General features: G+C 39.3%; 1 protein-coding gene across 3 annotated transcripts; it reads left to right on the top strand.

Annotated features, from left to right (window-relative positions):
* The first annotated feature begins 6,917 nt into the window (after positions 1–6,917).
* LOC105263709 (Syntaxin-22) lies at positions 6,918–25,321 on the top strand. Of its 3 annotated transcripts, none has more exons than XM_011300097.1 (6): positions 6,918–7,005; positions 8,570–8,819; positions 18,438–18,601; positions 23,047–23,183; positions 23,395–23,571; positions 23,628–25,321. In XM_011300097.1, the coding sequence occupies exons 2-6, from the start codon at positions 8,718–8,720 to the stop codon at positions 23,780–23,782; spliced, it is 735 nt and encodes a 244-aa protein (XP_011298399.1). In that variant the 5' UTR covers positions 6,918–7,005; positions 8,570–8,717; the 3' UTR covers positions 23,783–25,321. The 3 variants fall into 3 exon arrangements, with proteins under 3 accessions (XP_011298399.1, XP_011298398.1, XP_011298400.1); XM_011300096.1 differs by having other exon boundaries at positions 18,435–18,601; XM_011300098.1 differs by lacking the exons at positions 6,918–7,005; positions 8,570–8,819 and adding an exon at positions 17,121–17,602 and having other exon boundaries at positions 18,435–18,601.
* The last annotated feature ends 744 nt before the right edge of the window (positions 25,322–26,065 follow it).

Genomic DNA, 26,065 nt, shown 5'->3' with positions numbered 1-26,065 from the left:
TATTAATGCACTCGAGCCCAGAGTCTTGACACATTGTTTCACATTGTTCACTGTCCTCACAATGGAATTACATCGGATTTGCCAGCAACAATGTTGATAATTGTCGAATGAATTACTCCCATAATCGATATTGCGGATATTTCGTTGGTTTATTATCCTCGGGATACTTCCATTCGCGACCTTCATTGCTCCACGTGACTATTGAAAAATACCAACGATAGACAATAAATCGGTAACATTTGGTCTGCGGTCTCGTGCATTCACGATTAACGATTGTTTTGAGAGGAGAATTGCATTATTTATCGTATTATTTCGCTCATTGGGTGCAGACCCATCCACTCGACGTTATGTCAGCTCCAGAGCTTTAATGACTAATGATAAAAGGAATAAATTCATGCATATACCTTTTGCTACTTTATTGCGTCATAACCGGTGAATAAAATTATTTCAACTCCGCCTGGATTGCCAGTCCCCAATGGCCGAGGCTTTTATGACGGTAAATCGTGATGAATGCGATGATTATCGGTAATATCCCCAGGAGGTGATGGATGTGGCTATTTTTGTGATGCCCAACTGAAGAAACTATGAAAAACTCTAAGAACAACGGCCAAAGGGGGAAACGAGGGAAAAGAGGATTTTCCCTCATCATCACACCGATCACTCCATCATCGATTTGCTGGACCGCAGATTATACTCCCCTCACCTCCACCTCTCGATTTCATGTTTCGAGGTATAAATCCGGAATTACACGAGATCAGGGCCATACATATTCACCCATGACCTGCACGGGAATTCTTGGTTTTAACGAATCGCCAATCAGAGCGGCTACAACCGTTTCCATATATTAATACCCAATTTCGCTTGACACTGGGAGAGATGAAAAATTACCCCTTCACTCAGCAAAATTTAATTGGCACGCTGTTGGGCAATTTGAATATGCTGTTGGGGTTTTTTTTTTATTTTCAATTGTATTTGCAATGTGTCGGGTATTGGATATTACTTTGAGGGTGAGACTTGGGGAGGAACAGAAATTACACGGAATTTTTTCTCCGGAATTCATTGGATTTATTGGTGAGTAGTTGAATAAATAGGAATTAATTGAAATAGAGATTTTCTGTGGGTTATTTATATTTGGTGATTTTTTTGGATTTTGGAGTCTGGGGGAAAATAGTGAAATAATGACTGCTAGCTGTTATTATGTCTCATGAATAAAGATTGCAAGGGGTCGGTGGTTCAGACTATTTCCATGAAAGGGCTGTATCCTCTCTCATCTCCGGGTAATCCTATTAGATGATGACATTAAAAACGTAATCAGCAAACCGTCGGGTGATCTCAGGGAGAGCCATTGGCCGCGTTTTTCCGGATGCGGCCAAGTGAATGGGCAAAAAAGTAATGATCAAAGGAGTAGAAGAAGGGAAAAAAAAAACAAATGGATGAGACGAAATTTGCGGCGTTTAATTAGAGGTAATTGAAGGGGGCGTTTCGCGCTGTTCTTGATGTGTTCTTGGGTTCAATGAATTTTTTTTTTGTGGTGTGATCGGAAGTTGGGATCTGGAAGGTCGTGGAGCAGATGGAGATGCCCATTTGCTCGGGTTGTCTCGGTGACAAAGTGACGGAGAATCCCGGAGTTAATTACTCTCATCGTGATACGTAGTTAACTCCGACACTCGATTCCCCACCGAACATGAATAATTATATTACAGGTTGGTATGCAAAATGGGGTATTCCGAGGAGAGTAAATACATGGTGGAGCACTTGACACCTTCAATGCTGTTGCGCATAAATCGTGAATTAGTGTGTGGGTTTCTGGACGCTGATAATAATGCGTTAACATGCTATTTCAGGGCTTCACTTGGAGTCCCTGACCTTCTTCAACATGTTCACGAGATTTTTCGGGAATTATTCGGGTCGACATGCGTCCCACTGCAGGAGTCACTCGAATAAACATGAGGTTGTTCTACGTCGAGAGGTAAATGTCAACCATTACCCCAAAATCAACACTCAGCTTCAGTTTACGTTCACTGTTTTTAATTAATTGAATATTTATTCACCCATGCAGTCACTGAAATTATTATTTATCTAAATCTGCAGTTGAATTTTTTTCAGCAGTGGAAAATTGCCGCGTCAGGGATTCTTCTAGGATTTTTAGGGGATATTCCCCGCACAGATGAGAATAACTCAATTAAAAAATGGAAAGTCCATGAATAATTTTTCCTGGATTATAAAAAAATAGAGATATGAAATAGATTTAGGAATGATCAATTCAAATGAGACCGACAACTGAATGATAAACCCGTAATTCTGTCTCGTTATCAAGACGGCCAGGTGGGGAAAAACTTGTGCTAAAATTTTCGGTTGCACCGAGTCGGGTGAAAATTATGCAAATATATTTATGGATTCCATATAAATGGGTGGGTGGGGCGTCAAGTTGATTGTCATGACATCGCAGAAGTTATCCCTCGATAACTCGACGAGTGAACAGTGACTGAATTCGGAATTTCAACTGGACTCGCACTATTTATTCCAATCCAATCGATACCTGGTGGGACTTCTCCGATGCGGCCCCGACGACGAGCTTTCAGTGGAACCACTACCGAATGCAAATTTAATTTGAACGCGGGGCTTCCCCAGAAACTGGTACCGTCAACTTTCCGGCCATTCCATCAATCCCCACCCATCATTCAACCCTCGTCCTGAAGAAAATTTGATGGAGAATTCGATGGAGAGTTACCGCTCGTCTTTCATGATTAAACTAGATTTTTGCGACAGTCGAATCTCTACGATAAATCCGGTAAATTTCAATTCATCATCGTAATCCAGGGCTAAGAGTTGACGTGTGACCTTGAAGATTACCCAATGCACCCCCAACCAGAACTGATCATTACCAAAACAACTCTTATTTTTTATCACCCCTATATCCCCTATATTTATTATAAATTGTTACAAAAATATTCAAGAACTTAAAAACGCAATTATTTGTTTATTCATAGATAAATAAAATCACTTTCCAAAGGCTATTCAAAAATAACGAACCAGAAATTCGAATTCACTAGCTGGAAAATTCCATAAATTTTATTGAAGTTGGTGGACTGGAAGAAAAATACATATTTGGAGGACAATTTTTCCTCGGAAGCCTCCTCTTCTCCAGATGGCTGAAAGTACAAAATAATGCAGATGATATAAAATCGTGGGAATATATGAGGGGTAGGATGGCACTGGCTCTCAAAGGGAATCCATAAAAAAAAAAAAAATATCCTGAAGGGCGGAAGGATATGATCGAGTCAAAAGGAAAGCCCCAGACACTCGCCAGTGGTACATCTGTGAAATGATAACCACGGGAAAGACGAGAAAGTTCACCCCGGCATTTCCCCGTCTTCCATTTTTAATAAAAATCCCCCGATGGAATAACCGATAGCAGTCTCGTTATCATACCCTCTCTCAATTTCTCATTGTTTTTTTTTTCTTCTCTGACTCACAATGGGGGTTGACGAGGTTCATTGAAGATCGTCGCTCCAATTGTTCCTCAATTGCGTTATTGATGGGTGAATATGTGGAGCAAGTGTACGGCTGAAAGGCTGACAGAGAGCGATGGGCATGAGTGTTGGGTGAAAAAAGTACGTCCAGTCTACATCTTGGAGCACAAAGATCTCTTCAAGTCGGTGTGAGAACACTTGGGGTCATGAACTCCCGGCAGTTTTCTCTCAAGATCAGTTATAGCTTCAGTCCTGAAAGTCATCTTCTGGAGATGAACGCAAACTTCTCCAGGTGGAAAAGAAAATCCAGAGGTACTACAGAAAACGAAGAGATGAGCTCAGACTTGAAGAAGTTGGGATAAATCGTCGACGCTATTCACTGGGTAGTGAATACCTTTCAATTTGTCTTTCAATTTGTATGAAAAAGAACTTGAAGTCACTGAATTCAAAATTCAAAATATATTCTACCGAATTAAATCATTATTAATAATTAATTTTCCTTGCATATTATTAAATTAAGTGGAATGTACCTGTTTTAAATAATTTAGTAGGAGAAGTCTCAGGGGATTCGTTTCAGTGTCACTCCGATGGATAATTAATTTTATTTTAATTTGATTTTTATTTTATATTTTATATTTTTATTTTATATTTATTTGAATTAAATTTATTTGATATTTATTCGCTATTTATTCATACGTCTATCGGTGAAAATGTTAAGGTCAGGCCTGAGTTCCTCAATTAAGGTGCATCCAGAGAACAGCATCGGTATCTCGGTGAAGTGTTTCACCGACGAATATCAGATTAAATCGAAAACACTGAGTGTACCTCTCGAATTTGATTCCCACCTGGAGCTCGATTTACCTGTGGAGGCTTCACATTTATGAGACCCCAACTTGTTTTCCCACGCGGTTATTTCGGGAAAGTAAATCATTAATTAAATTCACCAGGTGGTTCCACACATTTCTCGTGCGGGTCTCATTTCCCCGACGAGCACCCGAGAGCTATCCCCAAATCAACTCAAAAGCACTTCCATTCGACGTTGAAAGCTTCTCAAATTTCCTCATTCTCTCGTTTCTCTTTGAATTTTACAGGTACGTCTGAAGTATTCGTCGACAAACATCAGCTGCTGTATTAAATGGAGCAGTTCGTCGTGATTATTTAAAAAAATCACAAATCAGTATCGAAATAAAAAAAAATTCGTAGAAATTAAAGAGAAATTTTCTAAAATTATCTTCACCAGCGAATTCAAGGGATAATTTTCGCGAGTGAGTACTGAAGTAGCTAGATCCTTTAAAAATTCCCTGAACCGTGCGATTTGACTTTTATCTGTTTTCCAGAAGCAGTAAAACGTCGAAATCCATGAGAAATGTTATTAGAATCTTTATTCACCTCGCCGAAGGGTCTTGCCCTGACAAGCTCCAGGAGCTGCAGCTCGTGGTGGGATTTGCGGAGATTCTGGGGATCAAAGTGCACAAAGTTAAGGGAGGAAGATTTATACCCTGAGGATATACCCGAACTCCCTCGAGTATGACGAGCAAAACAAGAGAAATGTAAAAAATAGGAGGAAATCAACAGAAAGAGAGGAACAAAGAGGTAAAATATAAAAGAGAATGCCAAGGTGTCCGACCTAACTCAGTGCATTCTCCTCGAATTTTCCACCGAGTGAGAATATTTCCACACAAGAGTAACCAAGAATAAAACCGAAAATAGAAAAATTCAATCTCACGAATTCAAAACTCAGAGAATTCCCCCTAATTCGGTACAGGCGCATGATTTTTACTCGGAGGGTATGAATTCAACCAAAAATGAGATAAAATATATTCAGGATATGTGAGTAACGTCCGCATTCATTCGAAATCTCCCATTATGCCATGTAAATGCATCAGAATACCCTCGACTACTTTCTGCATGGCTGCATCGAGGAAAAATCCCACTGTTGACCGATGCAGTCTGCAGGAATTTCCCTCACTATTGAAATGTGCATAAACTAGGTTGTTTTTTACTATAGCAAAAAAAACCCTCGGGTTCTCCGACGGACAAGAACCATTTTTTTTTTTTGTCACAAAACTCGTCGGACGCCCCGGGACAGATGGAGAGAAGCGAGGTGGAAAAATTCACAGAAATGAGGCGAAAAAGAAGTGGCGACTTTCTCTATCCTTTTCTCCCTTTTCCCTTTTTTTCCTTATTGTCCTTTTTGTCCTGTTCTGTTTATGTCAAATCTCAGTCGGTGTCAGTAAAAACTGACCCTCGCGACAACAAGTGAAAAAAATCCTCCATTCGATAATTTATCATCTTAATTTTAAGGAATAATTATTGATATTAATAATTGACTGATATAAAATAAATGATTCATTGAAACAGAATAATCACTTATGGATAAATAATTTAAATAAATTTATTGATATTGATAGTTGACTGATGTAGAATAAATGACTCATTGAAACAGAATAATCACTTATGGATAAACAATTTAAATAAATTTATTGATTTGACCCAAATGAACTATGTAATTGCAATAACTTATTTTTTCTCGGTGCAACCCTCTGGTCTCGGCCCTTGGGAATTGCCTCGTCAGTGTCGGTCTCAGCTGATCCTCTCTTTCTCCTGGCGATGCCCGTCATACGTGTAAGGGCTGGACAAATATATCCGGATGACGATGTGAGAAAGAAGAGAGAGGGATGGGAGAGGGGAGGGAGAGATGAGGGAGATGAGGGAGACGAGGGAGACGAGGGAGATGAGGGGGATGAGGGAGATGAGGGAGATGAGGGGGATGAGGGGGATGAGGGAGATGAGGGAGATGAGGGAGATGAGGGCAGTGGTTATAACTCCAGTGGCGACTGACAGTGGGGCGTTTTGTGGAAAACGCTTGCGGTTATTCTCTCCACCTCTGGGGTAGAGGAGGGAGCCAGTGTGTAGGAAGCGAAACACCGGTGGCAGATGAGTGCGGGGGAAATGAGGGTGAGGAGGGAAAAAAAAAAAAAAAACAGGAGAGAGGGTGGATGGGAATGGGAAAGTGCACCAGCTGGCGAGTCACCCTCTCAGTCCGTCGATACACGCTAGACAGTTACGACCGCTTCTTATTTTTTTCTCAGCTACTATCATCACCGTGGGATTTTCTTATCGCTTGTTTTTTACGGATCCATTTTCATTATCTTTCTCTTGCTTCCGACTTGGTGAACACTCATACGTTATCACGGGATATCACTACAGTGGCACGCATGGTGTAGACTTGGCAAAACGCCACGAACGCGCCGTCTCAAACACCCACCCACCCACAACCCTCTCTTTCTTATCATCCCTTTACTCCCCCTGTCAACCCCTCGTACACCCGCACTTCCTGTCACGTACTAAGTTACTATAACAGTCAACTTCCGTGGTGACGGCTCGGCCGCACGTGATCTCTTGGGCGTGTCCATTTATCTCATTTCCCCCCCGCCACCCCCCGCCACCCTCCCGCCAACCGATTTTTCAATGTTCTTTTGAATTTTCGCGGATTTACCGGAAACGAGGTCACACCAGATACTTTCCGTCGGTGAGTGAAATTGTCTCAGTTATTCAGCTGTTCTATTTTTTTTTTTTTTTTGGTAATTTATTTTAATGCGGGGGAGAGTTTAGATTGAAATATTTAATTGATCGGTTTTTTTGTCGTCATTAATAATTTATGAATGTCATTATTTTTTGCGGTACTAGAAATTGCTCTAGGTTGCTGATGTGGTGGTTTTGCTCGGGAGTTTCTGGAATTTTTGGAATTGAGTATTTGAGGTGCATCTGATGGACGCGATTTTTTTAGAGGATCCGGGCAGGGAGAAGAGTCCGGTTTGTTTAGGGTTTCGATGGACAGATGATCGCCATTTATTATGGTTTGTATAAAAGAGAAGAATTGAGGATTTGGGGTGTAGTGGAAATGTTATTAAGAGCTGTTGGTCCGGAGGGGAAGCGATCATTAAATTCATGATGAGAGTTCCTCGATCGGTGGCTCATGTCGAGGAGGAAATACATGGATGAACGAATTAATGAGTCCCAACCCCTCAGAATGGAGAATAAATAAAAACTTTTAATAAAAATTACATAAAAAGTTACGCAAAAATTCCGTACACCTACAATTAATTTTCTCTGAATCAAGGAGAAGATTACGGTATTACGTCAGACCAGAACGCGAATGAAAAATATTCACATCAAAAGTTCATTGTAAAAAATCATAAAAATTATTCAAAATGGCAGACAATTATCTAGACTTTCCCACAATTGTTCTCTCTCATCGCACTTAATCATTAAAAAAGGATTAATTTTAAGGATTGATTAAAGGATTTTTCTGCACTGAAAATTTTTCACTTGGATGTTTGTACAATGGATTATCTTTTAGTTCGTATTTAATAATATTTGATTTGAGCAAGAAAACACCGGTAATGGATGATCTCCAATCCGTTACAGAATGATCTAATTATCGGGGCTGATACTGACACAGTTACGACTTATTAATCCACGTCTTATCCTCTGAGTGAGATATCTCATTAGATTCTTTATAAAAAAAAAACGAATTACGTTTTGTATCATTAAACATGGATAAACTAATACATTTGCGGTCGCGTGACTTTCCGCAATTTCCGTGGCACCAGCGAGTACTTCAGTGATTTATGTACGGACTTTGTTCCACTCACAATCGACATAATTTTTGGTGTAATTTGGGTAATTAGGGGAACTGAATCTCGCTGACGCGGAATAATCAGGGAATCCCTTTAATTATTCCTTTAATTGTTCTATACAAATGTTTCATAGATTTAATTCGAGAAATTAAGGTAGAAGTCACTCGAATCATTCTTCTATCTTTAAGATTAAAAATGGAAGTTGGAGTATTTCGATATTGCGAGAAGTTTCAACGTTATTTTTACCCGATAATTTTTTGGTCACCGCGTGAGAGAAATGGATGGAATTGAATGAGTTTTTCGTAATCGGATTGATAAAATGTCTAACCAAGAGTAGTCGGAGTGATTGTCGGTGCTCCACGTCTTCGAGATAAACAAGAGGACTCTTTTGAAAGTTTTATCTCGGGTCGTTGAATTTCTTGCAGTAAACTCAAGTCCTCCGGTATTTTTCAGAAGAAAAAAAAAGGAAATATGAGGAATCCAGAGTGTCAACGTATATCGTATACTCGGGTTAGAGTGGAAACCTGAGACAGTGACGTATGAGAATAGAAAGGTTTACTCGTACAAGAAGGGGTGACTAAAAAATGCCAGGACGAGGGGAATGGAGACCACCAGGACACCTATTTCAAGACGAAGTAGCAGCATCTGCAGATTTCATCATCGCCGTGCATCAGCACTATCAGCTAAGGCTGATCCAGCATTTGTGAGTATTCACTATTTATTTTCCTTAAACAAACCGAAAAAATAATAAATATCACAAAAAATAAAATCTCACAAAAAAAATAGTCCACAACTCCAATAAATCCGCAAAAATAAAAGTAGCTAAATATAAACTTTCAAAGTCAGAGAAAACATATTTCGTTGTCTGTGTCACGTACCACTGGTGAGACCAGAGGCGATTCACGAGAATTGGCCAGACTCGGGGTGAAAAAAGCCCATCAGGAGGAGACGTACATCACAGAATCAGAAAAGTTGAGGCATTTGTTTCCACCATGTCTCGAGTTCCTCGACAAACTCCTCAATCGATAGATCAATCACGTTGAACGAGTCGCAGATTTGGTAGAGGGTGTTATAGTTGATCGAAATAGTCTAAACACGAGAACCATCGAGATTCCGGGGATGATGTATTATCGAGGAAAAATTAAACCCGGGGAACCAGTCCCTGTTATTATCGAAAACGAATTAATACAGAAGTGGAATTGAGTCGGGCAATATAAATTAGAGTGAAAACACCAGATTCTTTGTCACTGCGGAATGAGAAGGGAGACGAATTAAAAATGGAGTGAATGTTGGAGAAAAATTAAATATGCCTCGGGGTGGCATATTTAATTTTTCACACTGATCTTCCACTTTCTCCCTGAGTTTTTGTTCATTATTCCCGGAATCTCGTGCCATTTCATCATCGGAGAAAGGGTAGCAAGTCGAGTGAATCGGTGGGAATAGAAAAGCTTTCATTCGTACGGAAAAACTGGGCAAAGAGATGGGAATAAACTGCGGCTACTGTTTCGGATTTTTCAGTGTTGGATAAATTCACTGGGGGATTTTTCCTGGCCAATACCACTGGGTCACACACTTACCAGTCCATACAAGTCACTCGAGCATGTAACACCCGTCGAGAGGAAGAGGGAGTTCTCTGGGGGACCGGGTCAGGGACAAATCCCAATGCACTTTGCAACATCACGTGCGCATGCCGTTGGTACACATGGATCTAGGGGCGGCTTTTGGGTTTTCATGTGGCCCGTTTCATCATATGGCCGACTATCATGTCCCCAGCACACCATCTTCTCGTTTTTTTTATCCCTCTGTACCACGATCGGTGAGCAATTGCTGGTGTACAGATTTAATCTGTGGTAAATCTCCGAGAGATCTTTTCGATTCGGAGAATCTAGTCCAGTGGACTGACAATCCGAAAAAGAGAAATACCAAGAGTCTCATCCTCTCAACTTTTTCATTTCCATTCTTTTTTTTCGTCGCTCTCGGTTTATGGTGGTTTGCGAAATTAGGGGATTGTAATTACCTTGAGTTAAAATTTTGAGGGCGAATCTTTCGGATGAATTTTCTTTCTCCGAGTTACTCAGAATTACTGAGGAATTATGGGGGAATTATTGAGGGATTACTGAGGAATTACTGAGGAATTACTGAGGAATTACTGAAGAATTACTGAGGAATTACTGAAGAATTATTGATAACGAAAAAATGAATAGCTTCGTGTACGCATTTTTCCACTAACTCGCCGAGTTGAAGATTAAACCCAGTTCAGCCATGCAGAATACGTAATAACGTGTGTTATCCCGCATTTTCACGTTAGAATAATCCAACATTTCTCGAGGATAGCATGTGTACATGCACTGGGGTGTACCAACATTCAACTCTCTAATTATTCAATGTGCCCTGTGTTGTGGCTCCCCGGGGCTTCCCCAGTTCACCTACCCGAATGAATAAAAATAAAAACAATAACGACCGGAGGGAGATAATTTTTAAATCTCTGTGTGGCGGGCGATTTAAAAAATTCTGACACAAAAAATTCCAATTCGTATCCTGGGAATTAATCTGGACCACACCCCAGGGTCGATGATAATTTTCAACTCCTTACATTTTATCCGATTGATCGAGGATCTTCCTGGTGAAATTTGCGTGTGAAAGCATTTTATCATGGAATCGCTATTTATGCATTCGCTGCACTGAAAGATAGCACTCGTGTCTCCGATATACGGTATAAAGTTGTTGATGGGGAATCCACGAGGAGAGGAATATCGGGGAAGGTATTGATTGGCGTGATAACGAATAGCCTCCGTGGGTTATTTTTCCTCCAGCTCTTTGTGTACTATTGATAAAGGAAAAATCGGTTTTTAGGGGTAAAAGGGTGAAATTGATGTGGGGGAAACAAGCGAGACTGAAATCTCACCCTTAATCTTCGGTTCTTCACTCCGGTTTGTTACCTCTCAACCATTATCCCGATTAGTTCAAGGAGGCCTGTTCTCGACACTTGGGAATGTAATCCGTGAATTAATATTTGGTACTTCAGGTCTCCACGCGAATGTCATTCGTAGGCGGATCGGTAATTGTAATTTTCAGATATGAATCTTCAGGGTTGATTCGTGTGGGACAATATAATTGTCGAATGAAAGATTTTTACTCACGAATTTAAAATTTCCAAACGAAAGTGACCGTTCTGTTCACGAAAGATGTTCCCCATGCGTCGAGAATTGGCCACCAAGGGGGTGAGATTCCCTGGAAAATCTGTGACTGGAATTTTAAATGAGGGGGTGCATTCATAACGCCAATTTCACGTAAGGAATTTTTTATAATTTTGGGATGACGTGGGTAACTGCAAATTTTACTTGGAAATAAAAGAGATGAATTGAATTAATTAATTAAAAAATTGACGTTATGATTTTAGTGGTTGATAGTCGACATTTTCTGGAGAGACTAGGATTTTAAAATTTTTAAATAATATACAATGGAGGGATTGGGTCGCTCGTCCGTGAGAGGAATTTGATTAAAAATTCAGAGCACTTCAAACAGTTTGGAAAATCCCCAGCGGCTTTTCAAACGGGACTTCCTGGGGAAAAACTGACAAAGAGAAGTTCGTACATAATCGGAACACCAACGAACCGGTATTTTTCCAAGAGAAATTCTCCGATTCTTTGATCTTCTAATCCTAAATATCGTATCAAAATAATTGATTTCCACTTCTGAACTTCTATTCAAATAAAAAAAAATTCCAAGAATTTAAAAAAAGGAATGATTCCTGAATGATTGGAGTTCACAGGACCCCAGAAGTTCACAGAAGCCCTCAACCGAGAAAATAATTGATAATTGATAAAAATAATTCGAAAAAAGGTAGTATTAACCCTGGGATCGTGACCTCCATCCATCCCTGACCTTTACCCTTCCTCCCCTTGAGGCACCCCGGGGATTTCGTCTAGAATCTCCAGATGACTCCATCAAATGATAATCCCAGGGTACGAGAGGTGTCCCAGACAGTCTGAACCCGAAAGGATCAACAAAAAATGCCTCCGAAAGGTTTAGCATTCAAAATTGATGGTTAATCAATGTCACCAACGAGAGCCAACGACTCCATCCCCCAGAATAAACTCCAGACTTGTTCTCCAGGCTGATAATCCCGCGATCCTGAGAGATAACTTCTTCACGACTTCCTCACATTTTCCATATATTTCCACATTATATCTCCTCGTAAAATGCACTGGTCGTCCAACCCGTATCCATCAAATATGGATGGCATACCAGATTCTCATCTAGGTGAAAATCTCTCAGGAGAAGCGTTCCGATTTTTTTTATACGATGAAAGAAATAACGTTCAATATGTCGATTTATCCCTCCAGCGCAATTCCTCGCCAATATCACCCGAGGTGGATCCTGGTAGGATTGGGTCCTCTTCCCCAGGAGGGAACTCTTATAATGGAGGAGTGTGTATTGCGAACTTCAGCATAAAGTACCCTCTGGGAATTGCGTGTCACGCTCGTTCAAATATCACTGGAATTCTGGAGCCAGTGGAATGGAGAGTCATCTCGCTTACCGGGAGAATATCGCTTGATTGATCTGGATTCCTTCGGTAATCGCTGATTCATCCTGTGGCAGCTCCTTATAATCCTCTATTCTCTCGTCCTCGTTTATCCATCATTGTTTATTTATCATCTATTTATCATTTCTGTTGCCAACTCGTTACTCGCGATGAGTGAATTTTTCTCGGCAACTTTCCAGTCGTTATCTCGGATTTAAAGGAAAAGTATGAAGAATAATGAAATTTTCATGAGGACCTTTTTTGTAGCTCTCATCTTGTTCTGTAAAAAATATTCATACAAAAAATTATTATGTTCATTCAATTCCGAGATATTCACTAAAAACTGGCAATAAAAAAATGCATTTCGGTATTTATCGAAATTTTTTTTAATTGACACTAATTATTGGCTTCTGTCGCGATTTGTCTCAGTTCAAATGAATTATTGGTTTTTCCTCCGTTACCTTTTCCATCGGGGAATCACAAAAAAAATGAAATGGAGAAAGTAAAATGGTGAATTAATGGAGAACTACTCGCAATTACCGTGATATTACAAAGAAGAATTTTACCAACCGGCAATGATTGTATTCGTAATTTTGACTTAATGAGGAAGTCTTTGTCTCGGTATCAACCGTTTCCTCGGTATTCTCTCGTTGTCCTCGGTCAAGGCGGCCGAGGAGTTCCATCTAGAAATAAAGACAAAGACATATCAAATAAAATCCCGGCCTTGTACAATCTCGTTGAGCTTTTTTCTCCGGGAGCCATTACAATCTACGTCTCAGGTTAACTGCACCCGGGGTTCACTCGTTCCACTGGTTTTTATCGTCGAGAAGAGCAACGACTAATTTTGCGATCAGGGTTATACCACTGGAAAGGATCACATACTTGAAATATCTCCGGTATATACAGCACTATATATCGGTATATATTGTTATAATTTGGAATGTACCGTCTAAGGGAGGGATGAGGGGTGATGGTTAATGGGGTAGTTGTGTGAGAATAATTTAAATCGCGAAAATAGCATCACACCATTGGATGAAAAGTCGTCAGGACGTCGAGACTCGTCGGGTATCGTCGGGGATCGTCGGGGATCGTCAGCAAAGTTGTCATCAATCCTGACATTTGCCCTTCTTCTTCACCCCTTTACTCCCAAGGTCTCGTCGAGTGATAAATTTTTATCCTCCCTCTGTCGATGGCCCACGGCACCGACTCCCCGGATGATACATTGTCTCATAAAATTGATTACATGGATGGCTCCATCAGTCGCTGAGTGTTTCATACGAGCGCACATTCCGCCCTCGCAATTCACCACAAAATTCTAATTGCGCAAAATGCTTTACAGTTTTGTATACCCGCTTAATTGAATACCCACACAAGTGGGTTAGTAATACCATTATGGGGTTTCTTTGGCGTTCGAGGGAATAAATAAATTTATGAGAAACTGTAATTACAGATTTTTTTATTGGATATTTATTTATTCAATCGAGGTATTGGGATTGAAGACAGGAGGGAAGTTGAATCGTGGGTAGTTGAATCGTGGAGTTGTCGGGGTATAGGTGTAGGCGGTAATTTTTGAGACAATGGCAATTATAATCACAATTACAGTGCGAACTGCTTCCTCAATCGCGTGGAGCAGATGAAGCTTGCAGTTTAACCAGAGAGAGTTTCACAGAAATCCTGTTCAACTCCAGTTTCAATGAAACAATGGAGTAAAATCGAAAATGGTCAATCTGGGAATTCTCTATTCAATCCGGTGTGAAATATTCAATGGGTTATGCAGGCAGGGAATAAGATAAGTTTTTATTGCAAAATAGAGAGTTGGAACAATGGGCTGTATAAATCCCTCGACAATTGAAGTCCTGAGGTATTTGACGAATAAAAAAATAATGGGTCTTCATTGAATTCCCCCGAGTGATTGTTATTCTGAAATTATGCAAATATCGAAGCTGTTGAAAGGAAAAGGAATCGTTTGGATTTTTCACGTTTTTCCCACAATTTTTTTCACTATGTGGCAATTTCTAGAATAAATCGAGGTATTCTTTCCAGCGGTGAATAAGTGACCGAAGTACCTCGAAATACCACTCGGATGATTTTCTCCTGGGGGAAAAACTTGTCTCAAGTGACTGCAGATCAACTCGAGTCTTTCGACTTTTATACTGCGTGACTGGGAATAATGGTCTTGACGTTTATTTATCAAAATCTCGAGAGCTCCCTCTCATTTTTCTCCTCTCGTGTCACATATCGCTGACTGGCGTTAAATTTCACGGTAAACATCTCAGTGGGATAAAAATTGGGTGTCGCAGACCGTCTAGGCACTAATTTTTAGGCATGTCACTTGAATTCCGCTGGTGATGAGAACATTTGCGAAATTTTCCAGCTCACCTGTCAATTAAATCTCCCACGGTTTTTCTAATAAAAAATTCACTGAATTCAATTCAAGTCTAATTATTTACGCAATTATAATTTGAGGGATAATCCAAAAATTGATCACAGAAAATAAAATAAGTAATTAGAAATGAATTATTATTGTAATTATTATTAATACTTTGATATTACATCCGGATTTTTTGAAAAGGAATTTAGATGAAATTTTCACATGAATTCTACTGGAAATCTGGATGAGTTGAGGTGATAAAATTGGGTGATCCTGGATAATCGACCTGTAAAGAGTTTTCACGAGTTTCTCTTGAAATTACGATGTTGGAATGACTCTATGAAAATTCCCGACATGCGTGACAAAATAATATGACAAAGTAATGAAGATAAAATTTTTTATCCGAAATTGCAACTTGTTGCCTACTGCGGAAATAACACATCAATTCGTAATTTTATATGAAAATGTTTGGCAAGGGTTGTTTGGTTTTTTTGAGGGGTAAGGGATGACTGGAAGAGTAAAAATATAACGAAGAGACAGCGAGTTCTAAAGGCAGTGGAATAGTCGGTTGGCAAGTTGTCGGTTTATGAAAGCCCTTGCACTCGGTTTATACCACCTGTTCAGGTTGTACTCATAAAAGTGGTTCTCTACTTTATGCATTTAATTTTCCACAATACTTTTGTTTCTCCAGCCATGACTCCGGATTTTTTTTTCTCTGGAATTGTGCGGGGTATCTCTGGTGTTATGATTCTTTTTGGTGTTGTTTCTTTGAGGGGATGGAGTAATGAGATGGAGATCGCTGAAGCCTTCCGCTGGAATTCATTACCCAGCTTTTCATGGGGAAAGAGTTGTGGAGATTGAGGGGTAGAAATTGTTCTTGCTCTTGGAATTTTAAAGTTTATTCATTCCCCAATGAAAAGTTCTTCCAGTTACCTATGGAAATAACAGAACTCAAACTGTTACCGAAAAAATTTCAACAAAGTATATTACAGATAAAAATATTCCAGCAGAGGAGACATTATGTCGAAATATCAGAAGAATTTATATTAGAATATTAGAATATTAGAATTAATATGATTATTGAATAAAATTCAGAGTAAATGTCTAGAGAAATTATCTTGTGAGAGGTGAATCCAAATAAAATGGGGCGAGAACAATAATTTATCGGGAAAGACTTTTATCATCTTCGGGTATCGTTCTCAGGAGAATTGACAGGGGAATTGGCAGGACATAAAGTATAAATATACCAACAGATTCCCCACCGATACATCAGGAATCCCCGATTTCTTAATTATATCCCACGAAATGCCGGAAGAATTTCAATAGTCGAATCCCGAAGATCCCGACGGAAAACTCGTTTTCGAATTGAGTTTATTCATCCAGCAATGGCATTCCGATCTTGAGACTCGAGATGAATGTAATGGAGTCCTCTAAGGATGGAAGTAGATACTGTGAAATGAAAATGATATTCCACAGAAACAATTTTCCGAGGATTTAAACAATATAAATTATTTCGAAGTATCAACCGCAGGATTTTCCAAAATCCTCTCCAATCTCAATCTCCTTTCAAACCACTACAGGACTATTATTCACCACCTTCCACCGTGTTCCCCCCATCCGTGAAAAATACCACCGAAAATTCATTTGAAATGGGCCAGTAGTAGAGGACTCGCACGCGTCAGACGTGCGCGCAGGTCTAAAAGACCGACGAATGATCCGTCACTGTAACGCGCGCGTTTCCCAACATTTAGTTGTGCGAATCCACGCGGTGAGGGTTATCACATCACCTGATACCCCAAGGCAACAAATCCCCCAATTCATCATCAATCCAGAACTAATTACAACTAATCTAAAAATCCCAGGCCCCACCGCCAATTCCATTTGAGATGAATTTAATTATCCCGTTCTCGTTTAATCCCTCAACTTTGACAAGTTGTTTGAAAATGGAACGGATAACGAGTCTCTCTGAAGTAGACACTCGGGAGTTTGATTAAAATCCAAAGTGTCGGAAGCTAGAGGCGGCTGTTGAAAATCCGAGGAATACATGAGGAACAATTGTTCAGTGGGTGAGGGGGGAGGGTAAATAATTGACAAATGTCGGTAGAATATTCAGGTAATCGTTTAACGTTGGTAGACGTAACTCACGTGGATGTCAGTGGGTTTTATCAGTTGATTTGGAGTGATAATAATTGTGATAACGTGAGATCGTCCGGTAGACGTGGACTGATGGTGAAGGGATCGGTGCTACCCTTGGACCCTTTGTACCGTTAATTCAACCGCATTCACCCTCTCAACCCTTATCGTGCAATGAGATTTGAATTACGTGAACTGATACTAATTGCATCTGCAATTGGCTTTATTAATGCCAATGATGTACCAGTGAATGTTCTGTGGATGCACGAGCATCGGACTTGGGGACTGTGGGATGATGTGTTACGACGGCACGCACCGAGATAATATGCTCTTGAATTGTTCCATGTGTTTATCGTTCATATGCCTCGGGGAAGGGTATTGACAACAGTCAAGGATAATGACGCAGTCCCCGACACCCTCCACCAGCAGATTACATGATGACAAATCTATTGGATTGGTAAATTGAGGGCTGGAGACCAACAACTCGTTCTATTCATTATTCATCAAAACCTATCGATCGCAGTGGAAAATATCATAGGACACTTTTTGTAGAGAATTTAATAAACTCGAAAAAAGTCCTCTAGTGTTTTCACCTGGAGTTGATCGTTTCAGGGATAAATCGGTTTAATAATATTTTTCACGCGATTTTTGTCTGTCTGATCTTTCTGTGATGAAAATCGAGTGATACCTGAATATTCAACAGTTTCGGTGAAAGTTTAGTAATAATTTCCAGGGGTGGGACATTAAATTTGATTCACGGTGAAAGATTTATGAAATTTCCATTCTCACTGGAAATTCGAGGAAATTCCAGATTGCTTGAATTTTCAATTGCCACATGAATATTCAGTACCCAAACTCCCTGAATTTTCAATTCATTGGAAATTAGAGACTACATTTACCGTAATTTCCCGAGTTCTATTATCTCCCATGGAATGAAAATTCCCAGGGTTCATTGATTTTATCATTAAACGACGGGTGTCTAATATCGAAATTCGAAATCCCCGGGTTGCGTGGGAAATAATCGACAATGAGCGAGAATAAAATGAAATAACTGAGTTCCCTTGTCAATCAATCAAGCACAAAGTGCTATTGTCCAAGATTTATCCCTCACAACTCCATCAAAATTAAAATTAATATTTACTTTCCCCCAAAAAATCCTGACCTGTAGCAATCCTCCAATTAAATTAATCACTGATACTCTCAATTGCTCATTGATGGATATGGAATTCACAATGAACTCCCAAGCTTTACGTTATCATAACCAAAACCCCTGAATTATTTTGTAACAGCAGATCCAGGAGATCAACAGTCAAGTGGCGCAATTTCGGGACCTTCTGATCAACATTGGACAGCCGAGAGATGGTCCCGAATTGCGTGAACGAGTGCGGAAACTTCGGAGAAACTGTGTTGAAGCTTGTAAAAGCACTTCCCAACTGGTTCTCCCACAAATGCGAAGGTAAACACGACTTTAATTGTCCATCGACATCTAAATCAAAGACTCCCCTAAATCCACAAATTCCACATTCAACCCAGCACAAACACTTGATTCATTAATTCATTAACCCATTAATCCACCAATCACTAATAAGCATTAATTACCACCAATAGACTATTCAATATACAATGCTCAATGTTTTAAACTCGTAAATAATTTATTGTCGAATGTATTATCCAAGTGAATCCAATTTGTCCTGTGGAATGACGATTAAATAATTCTGATTCCCGAATAATTGCCCCATGAAGAATATTTCCCATCGAATCTCATGCATTCCCCCCTTCACCCCCCAGTCGCTGCATGGAATGAAGTAATAAATTTTTTTTTAATTTTCCCTCACCGGGTTGTGCATAACAAGCGAATAACCGTATCGGAAAAGGCGATAGGTCGGCATGCAATTGAACCTCACGCTCTCCATTTTCAGGGGAAGGCATGGAAAAGCATAAAATTTTCACTACCCCACGCAATATGACGGTGAAAGGGGTGGCAAATAAGCCCGGTGAGGGGAGGGGTTAAAATGTAAGAGAAATTATTGGAGAAAAAAAATAATTGAGAGAAATGTTAACAACGGCGATATGAAATCCATTCAAGATATGCCTGGGGCACTCGAGAAATGATTTAGTTTCGAGAAAAGAGCCTTCATTATTTGCCCCCCCTGGTTCCCCCTCTTTTCAGCCCCATGAATTTTATTCCGTCAAGGGGCCGACGGTGACGGAGGAACGGCATCACAGTGACACGAGTCAACGGACAACATTAAACATTCACATTTTCATTAACTCGAGCAAACGACCGTCACGACCTTTTCACCCACTCCCATGAGATTTTTTTTCATCATTTTTTGAAAAACTAAAATTCCTCTTCATTTGGGGATATTCCTCAGAATAATCACAGGATTATTAACAAATCCCGTTATTGTTGGTAAAAATGTAGTAGAGAAATAAAATCCATAACGATGTATTCTATATAAAAAAAAAACCTCCGTCACTGGAGTTTTCGTCTAAATGAATTAATAGAGGGTCGTAATTAAGAGAAATTCCACCAATCGAAATTGATGAATTAAAAACATTAATGGAAATTACATTCTAGGTCAATAATTTCGTAAAAATAACAGAAATCCGGATAGTTCCGGGGAATGTATTTCTTAATTATGAATTAATTGGAACTCTCGGAGTGAAAGTCTCGGTCAATTAGCGATTTGTCTGGTAGGATAATTCTGAAAGTGCACCCCGGGTAGCCAACGAATGTTTATAAAAGTTGGTTAACCGGAGTATCGAAATTCGATACTTGAAAATCAACTAGCGCAATGGTGGGTGTAGCGAAACGTTTAAAGTCTTGAAGAGTGATAACAATTGTTACATAAAATTCACGCACATATCGATCCTTCAGAATGAACTCTGTCCTATAGCTCTTGTGATGGCCCTTTCATATGGCTCTTGACTTGTGCATTACATGAGCATATTGCCTCCATTGAGGCCCTTGACTACGACACCAAAGCAGGTGTCCAGAGATGCCCTATCAGTCAACCAAAACAACCAATATCACCTCGACCTATATATTCAGTTCAATGCCGAGTGAACAACTAAACGGATATCCGGCATTGCATTATTACCTTTTTTATCACTTGTTTTACGGCTAAAGAAACGGGCAAAATGGATTTCCCTAATTTGCATCTCGTGAATAAAATCCCAGAGGTATTCGTGTACTTGTTTATGATATTCAAATGACTGACAGTTCCACGCTCACTCTTGACGCCTGTGCCATTCCATTTTTCTTTCTTTTCGTTAAATTTTCATCCGGAGAACGGGAAATGTGATATTGATCCGGGAAATTATTTTGAATATTCTGAGAAAGAAGATCTCTTCCATACAAATATTTTCAACGTTTGCGCGCGTTTTTATATTTAAAAATGGCGCATTCCGAAAACATGGAAATTTGAAAAATCAATGGAGAAATATCGAGAGATATCTCCGATTTGACAGGAGATATCGGAATTTTTGTAATGACCTTTTTTGCAGATCTTGATAATGGTAACAAAAAAGGTTCTGACGACAATTTGGATATTTCGGGTAATTTCCGAGATATTGATTGAAAACCTCGGGAAATTCTCGTTGGGGTACGTTGCAACGAGGTCTCAGTGTTTTCTCCGCTTTTCACCTCGGAAAAACTCCAGCCGAAGGATATTAAACCTAGAACAAAGGACGTACGGCCCCCAGGAGTCGTTACAAACCGAGAAAGAGAGGAAAAAATGGAAAAACCAGACAGAAAGGCGGGAAATCCTCGGGGGAAAGCACAAAACACTGCGCCTAGTGGATTCTTCGAGCTTGTACAGCTTCTCCAGGTCGTATTGTACTTGCACATAGATATTTCATGATGTGGGCTCTTTTCAAAGGCTCCAGCTTCGGTCTGGTGGAATAATAAGGGATATCAGTGGCCAGAATCAACCATCGAGACATTGTCGATGGATCGAACCCTGAAAATTGCCCTCTCATGCTCCCCATTCACGTTTATTCCAACTGGAAATCATAAAACCTGGACAGAATTCTCAATTCCTACCCCCAATACCTACTCCCAAATTTCTCTCTACTTATTTCCAGTTTTTCTCGTTGTGTGGAAAATTCTCTGTTGAATTTTCGTAACGAATAATTCATCCCATTTCACTTTTGATTATTTTCACTTTTGATTATGTCTTTATTCTGATTACATCAAATATTAATTCAATATTCACTGACAATTAATTCGAAAGTATATTTTTTAAATTCTTTTATTGTTTATCGAGCTATTTTATGAATTGTGGGTATTTTACGTTTTATTCAAATTTATCTCCGCTCTCGACAGTTTCCATTGAATAGCATTTCTCAAAAATGCTTTCAGTCTTCCTTTGGGAATTTCATTCAATAGCATTTCACCCCATTTATCTTTCTCTTTCTTCGGCGCCGTTATTTAAGCTCTCTCTATTTATTTTATACCGACGATAACGAGGTAAATCCAATGCATTTTCAACGCCCAACAGCACATCTCCAGTGAGACTTGGCCAAATGGATCCTCTGTGTCACATTTCGCATTGCTTTTACCACCAAACGGATAGGAGAACTTTATTTAACCTTGAGGTCTTAGAGTCTTCGCATACCCCATTACAGTTTAATGCAGTTGTTACTGTACACCGCACGTAATTCTTTATCCTCACTTTTTTTTTAGATACTTTACGTCTCCCAAACGATTTTCAGCTCGAGAGTAAAAGGTGAAGTTCTATAACTCAGTCTAGACATTTTTTTCAGGAGAAATGAAAAGTTTAGTTCAATGAGTTTGAAAGCAAAAATATCGGAGTGTCGATCGAATGGGATTTTGGAGTGTGAGAATATGGATTTTTATTCGTCGAGATTGCAAATTAAATTGTTATTACTTAAAATTCCCCTCCTCTCCAGCATCAAAACGTGACCGTTGGGTTTTTAAAGATTCCTAAAATGACGAAAGCACCCACTTCCGTGAAAATTGACAGAGAAATTGTTAATTTCTCATAAAAGTTCTGACAAAGTGCGCGTCGTCTCTGGAATTCCCTCTGTCCACATGAATCCCCAAGATCCCCAAGACTAGAGAATAATTTATGTGTGAAAGGGAAAATAATGAGATGATTAAATCAAGATTGGTGAAAAATTTTCCTCAACTTTTCTTTTCACCGGAGAAACATATGCACAAAGTTGGACAGGTACCTGGAACCACTGCTCTTCATTTTTTATCATCCAGCACTTTGAACTCCCCTTCAATCCCTCCCACCTCCTACCTACCGCCCCAGCAGCTTAAAACATCTTCCCCTCTCCAAAAAAAAGGACGAGGCAAAAAAAGAATTAATTATTAAAGGAAATGAAAAATGTTGAAGATGAAGTTTTTCTCTCACTAGCCAACGGTCACGAAAGCTCACTCTCAGGAAGTACTCTCGTGCAAAACGAGAGTATGCACACCTCGAGAGTTGATGCAACGAGAAACGAGAGGTGTACTTTTAATGTAGGACAAGGTTCACTCCTCACGCATACAAAGTGAATACTAGAAATTAAATAAGCACGCTAAAAAGCCAAAGTTGGTTGTACAATTACGTCACAAAAATTTGCAAACACACACTCATAGACAATTCATCTACAACCCGTAGCTATTTGATAAAGCCTTTTTTTGTTAATTAATCGCAAGGCTACACAGCACTCAGAGAGGATTGCTTACGTCAATCCTCTTTGATTGCACTCTTGGTGAATTTCAATGGTACGATTTGTCATTCAACTTGAGATTGAATATCAATTTAAATTTTCATTACCTCATGGGAAGAGGAATGACAACCTCGTTACAATCATTGCCAAAGATTTTCAGAACAATTCTCCAACAATTACTACCCGATTTATCCAGAATAATTCAATTAACAGCGCAATCGACCTGGGGATACCGGCGGACAGTCCCAACCTGGTGCTTCTGTTCTTCGTGTCGCAATTGTTCCTGAGGGAGTTGTACAAGTGCAAAAATCTGGTTCGCATTGTCCCTATGGATATGTCAGGATATTACGGTAAACATACAAAATATAAATAATATAAATAATTAGATGGGTGAATCATAAAATAAATAAATTAGTAAATGAAATGAAAAAATAATTCAATCACTATCGATCCAAGTTGTTGGATGAATTTTGAAAATCGATTCCGACGACAATTTAAACGCGATAGATTTCACCGGACAGATTAACGAAATCTGATAACCCGATCTCGATATTATTGCAGCAAGTAAATCTGGCCCATCAAACATTGGTAACGTAATTTCATCGATTCTCCTGTGCAAGCCGATTACCCCGAATTTCAACGAGGAGGAGCTCTGCAGTATACGTAAGGATTCAGCAGAGATAAGCGCTCTTGTTGCTGAACTTCAAGAATTCATGCCACAATCCGAGGCTGACATAGGTAAACCCGTGATAACGTGAGTTCATAATTTTTCAATGACTGATTTAAACTTCTAGAGAAAACAATAGCCCTGCAGGACACCTGTGTCGCGGGTTCAAAGAGCAACGGTGCACGGAAGGCCAACAGGTGGGACAATAGACCAGGAAATCCGAATTACTTCAGTGGTCGCTTCAGGTTCCTCTGCTGCACATCGAGGCCTAACTACGTTTGAGCGATTCAATCGAGCTCGCCGATAAATATAAAATCAATCAAAAATACCCAGGAATACAGGAGGAACGAAATTAATTCGAACGAAACATTCAATCTTCAGTATCATTGATAATAATGAAGAATATCCGATTGACAAATATCTGGAACAGTGAAAAAATAATAATTGGTATGGACTCATCTCGTTCCTCCACTTTAATGAAATACATAAATAAATAAAAAGTTTTTGCCACCCAAGAATGGTAAACTGGCCTGCAAAAATCACTTATCTTATACATGTATAATTAAAAATGTAAATGACTTCTGTTATCGCAAAAAAAAATGTCAGAGTCTAGGACACTTGAATATAACTTAAGGGTGATATGTAGTTAACGAATAGTATATTTCTTTAAAGGAGCCTCGAGACATTAGTAAATGAAAAGCGATGGTGAATCGAGTGTAAATGGTATACGAGCATCTCGCATTGGTATTGTGGGGTGTCACGTTATTGCCAGTGCCTGAAAAGCGACAAGAGTGAATGTTGATGGTTGGATAAACAAATGGGAATGATATTGGTGGTAGAAGAGGCTGTCGAGGAGAATAATGCATGAATGACTTAACCATCTCTGTGTAATAAGATCATGAGTTTTTCCGACCATTGAGAAATCCTCTTCAAGCGAGTGGAGAAGATTTAGTAGATCACCCAAAGTTCTAGTGATTCCCCCATTTATTTCCCATTCTACGGATTTTATCGTCTACCAGAGGCATTTGTGCCAATTAAAAGTGTTACTTCGTATCGAATAAAATGTATTCGATTAGTTATTGAACAGGTGAATAGAAACTGAAGAGAATTATAAAACTTTCATAACTTGGGTCCAATGTTTACATTTGTTTATTCCTCATCGCTGGTATATTTATTGAAGTTATGTACATTTCGAGTTGATTGTTCATTGGTGAATAAGAGGAGCGATTTAGCGATATGAGAGAATTATTAGATGATGTAGTCTTAGGAAATAATGGAAATTCATCGATGCGGGTCAATGTAGAATAATTTGAAGCTTCTCAACTCAATGATAAAATAATAATGAAGATAAACGACTACAACAAATAAAGTCAATATTACGTTAGAGCATATCGAGAATTTGAGTAATATATTGTGAAAAGGACCAATCCTTAAGCTATAAGGGAAATAAATTCGTCATCCTTGAGTTCTGGATGGACGTTGTAGTATACAGTGGGTGGTCAAATAAATGTCCGCATGTGAATTACTTAATTTGTGCACATTTCCCCAGGGTACGTAAATATCGAATAGAAATCAGTGGCGTACAATCAAATAGAGCCATTGGGGAGGGCTGATGAGTGACGTTTAATGGGTAGAGTGGATTCTCTATTGTTCCACTTGTCAATCATGCTTTAATCGAGGTAAACGAGAGATAATGTTTGGGTTATACGGAGCTAGTGTTCTACATGCCTGTTTATTGACCAATGTGGCTGGTACAGGCTCATTATTTATGCGGTTTTTGTCAGAGAAGTTAATCATATGAACTTTCAGATGCATTGAAAATAAGTATATTTAACTAACAAAATAAATGAGTTCAATTACTGTGACCTGTTCCTTTCTCCTGAGTGCAATTCCAGATTTTTTTCATTTTACACTTGCAATTTTAATTCATCAGAAATTCATAAATCCTTCGCTTCAATTGTTGGAAATCATTTTTTCGGAGTTTCTACGTTTTTAATTATCTACGGTGAAATCTAATGCGCACTCCTCGCGACGAATTTGAATTTTATATTTGCAAGTTTAAAAATATTGCAGAAAAAATCCGCGGCTGCGCATTATGGACCCAGTTCATATGATGGAAATATTTTTAGGGATGGTAGAAATCAAAGGGGATTGACTGAAGTAGAGGCTCAGTTCTGGGGGTTTGAGTGACCCCAGTGGCATCGTAGTGCTGCACCCCAAGAGAGGGAGGGCGCAACACGCAATGCTGGGGTGTTTTTTTTTTATTAACCAATTTTTTATTGCAATGCTGGGGTGTTCATCAAGTCGACGGGGTGAATTTTATTTTCTACTGTACGAATGCTTTTTGTTTTTCATTTGTTTAACTGAAATTTAGCCGACTGTAGCGCGTACAGAAGGGGGAAACCACATCTTGTGGAATTTCAATGGAAAAAATTATTCAATATATTGAAGATATACCACTAATGAAATTATATTTTTAATTGATCGCGTTGTCCTAGGGGTAACGTGCTCGACTGGCACACCGGCGGCCCGGGTTCAATCCCGGCATCATTCATTTTTTTTTTT

The sequence above is a fragment of the Fopius arisanus genome, unplaced genomic scaffold (genome assembly GCF_000806365.1).
Source record: "Fopius arisanus strain USDA-PBARC FA_bdor unplaced genomic scaffold, ASM80636v1 scaffold00016, whole genome shotgun sequence".
In the NCBI taxonomy this organism is placed as follows: domain Eukaryota; kingdom Metazoa; phylum Arthropoda; class Insecta; order Hymenoptera; family Braconidae; genus Fopius; species Fopius arisanus.
The sequence above is the reverse complement of the archived record's forward strand: the minus strand, read 5'-3'. Positions and strand labels throughout refer to the sequence as shown.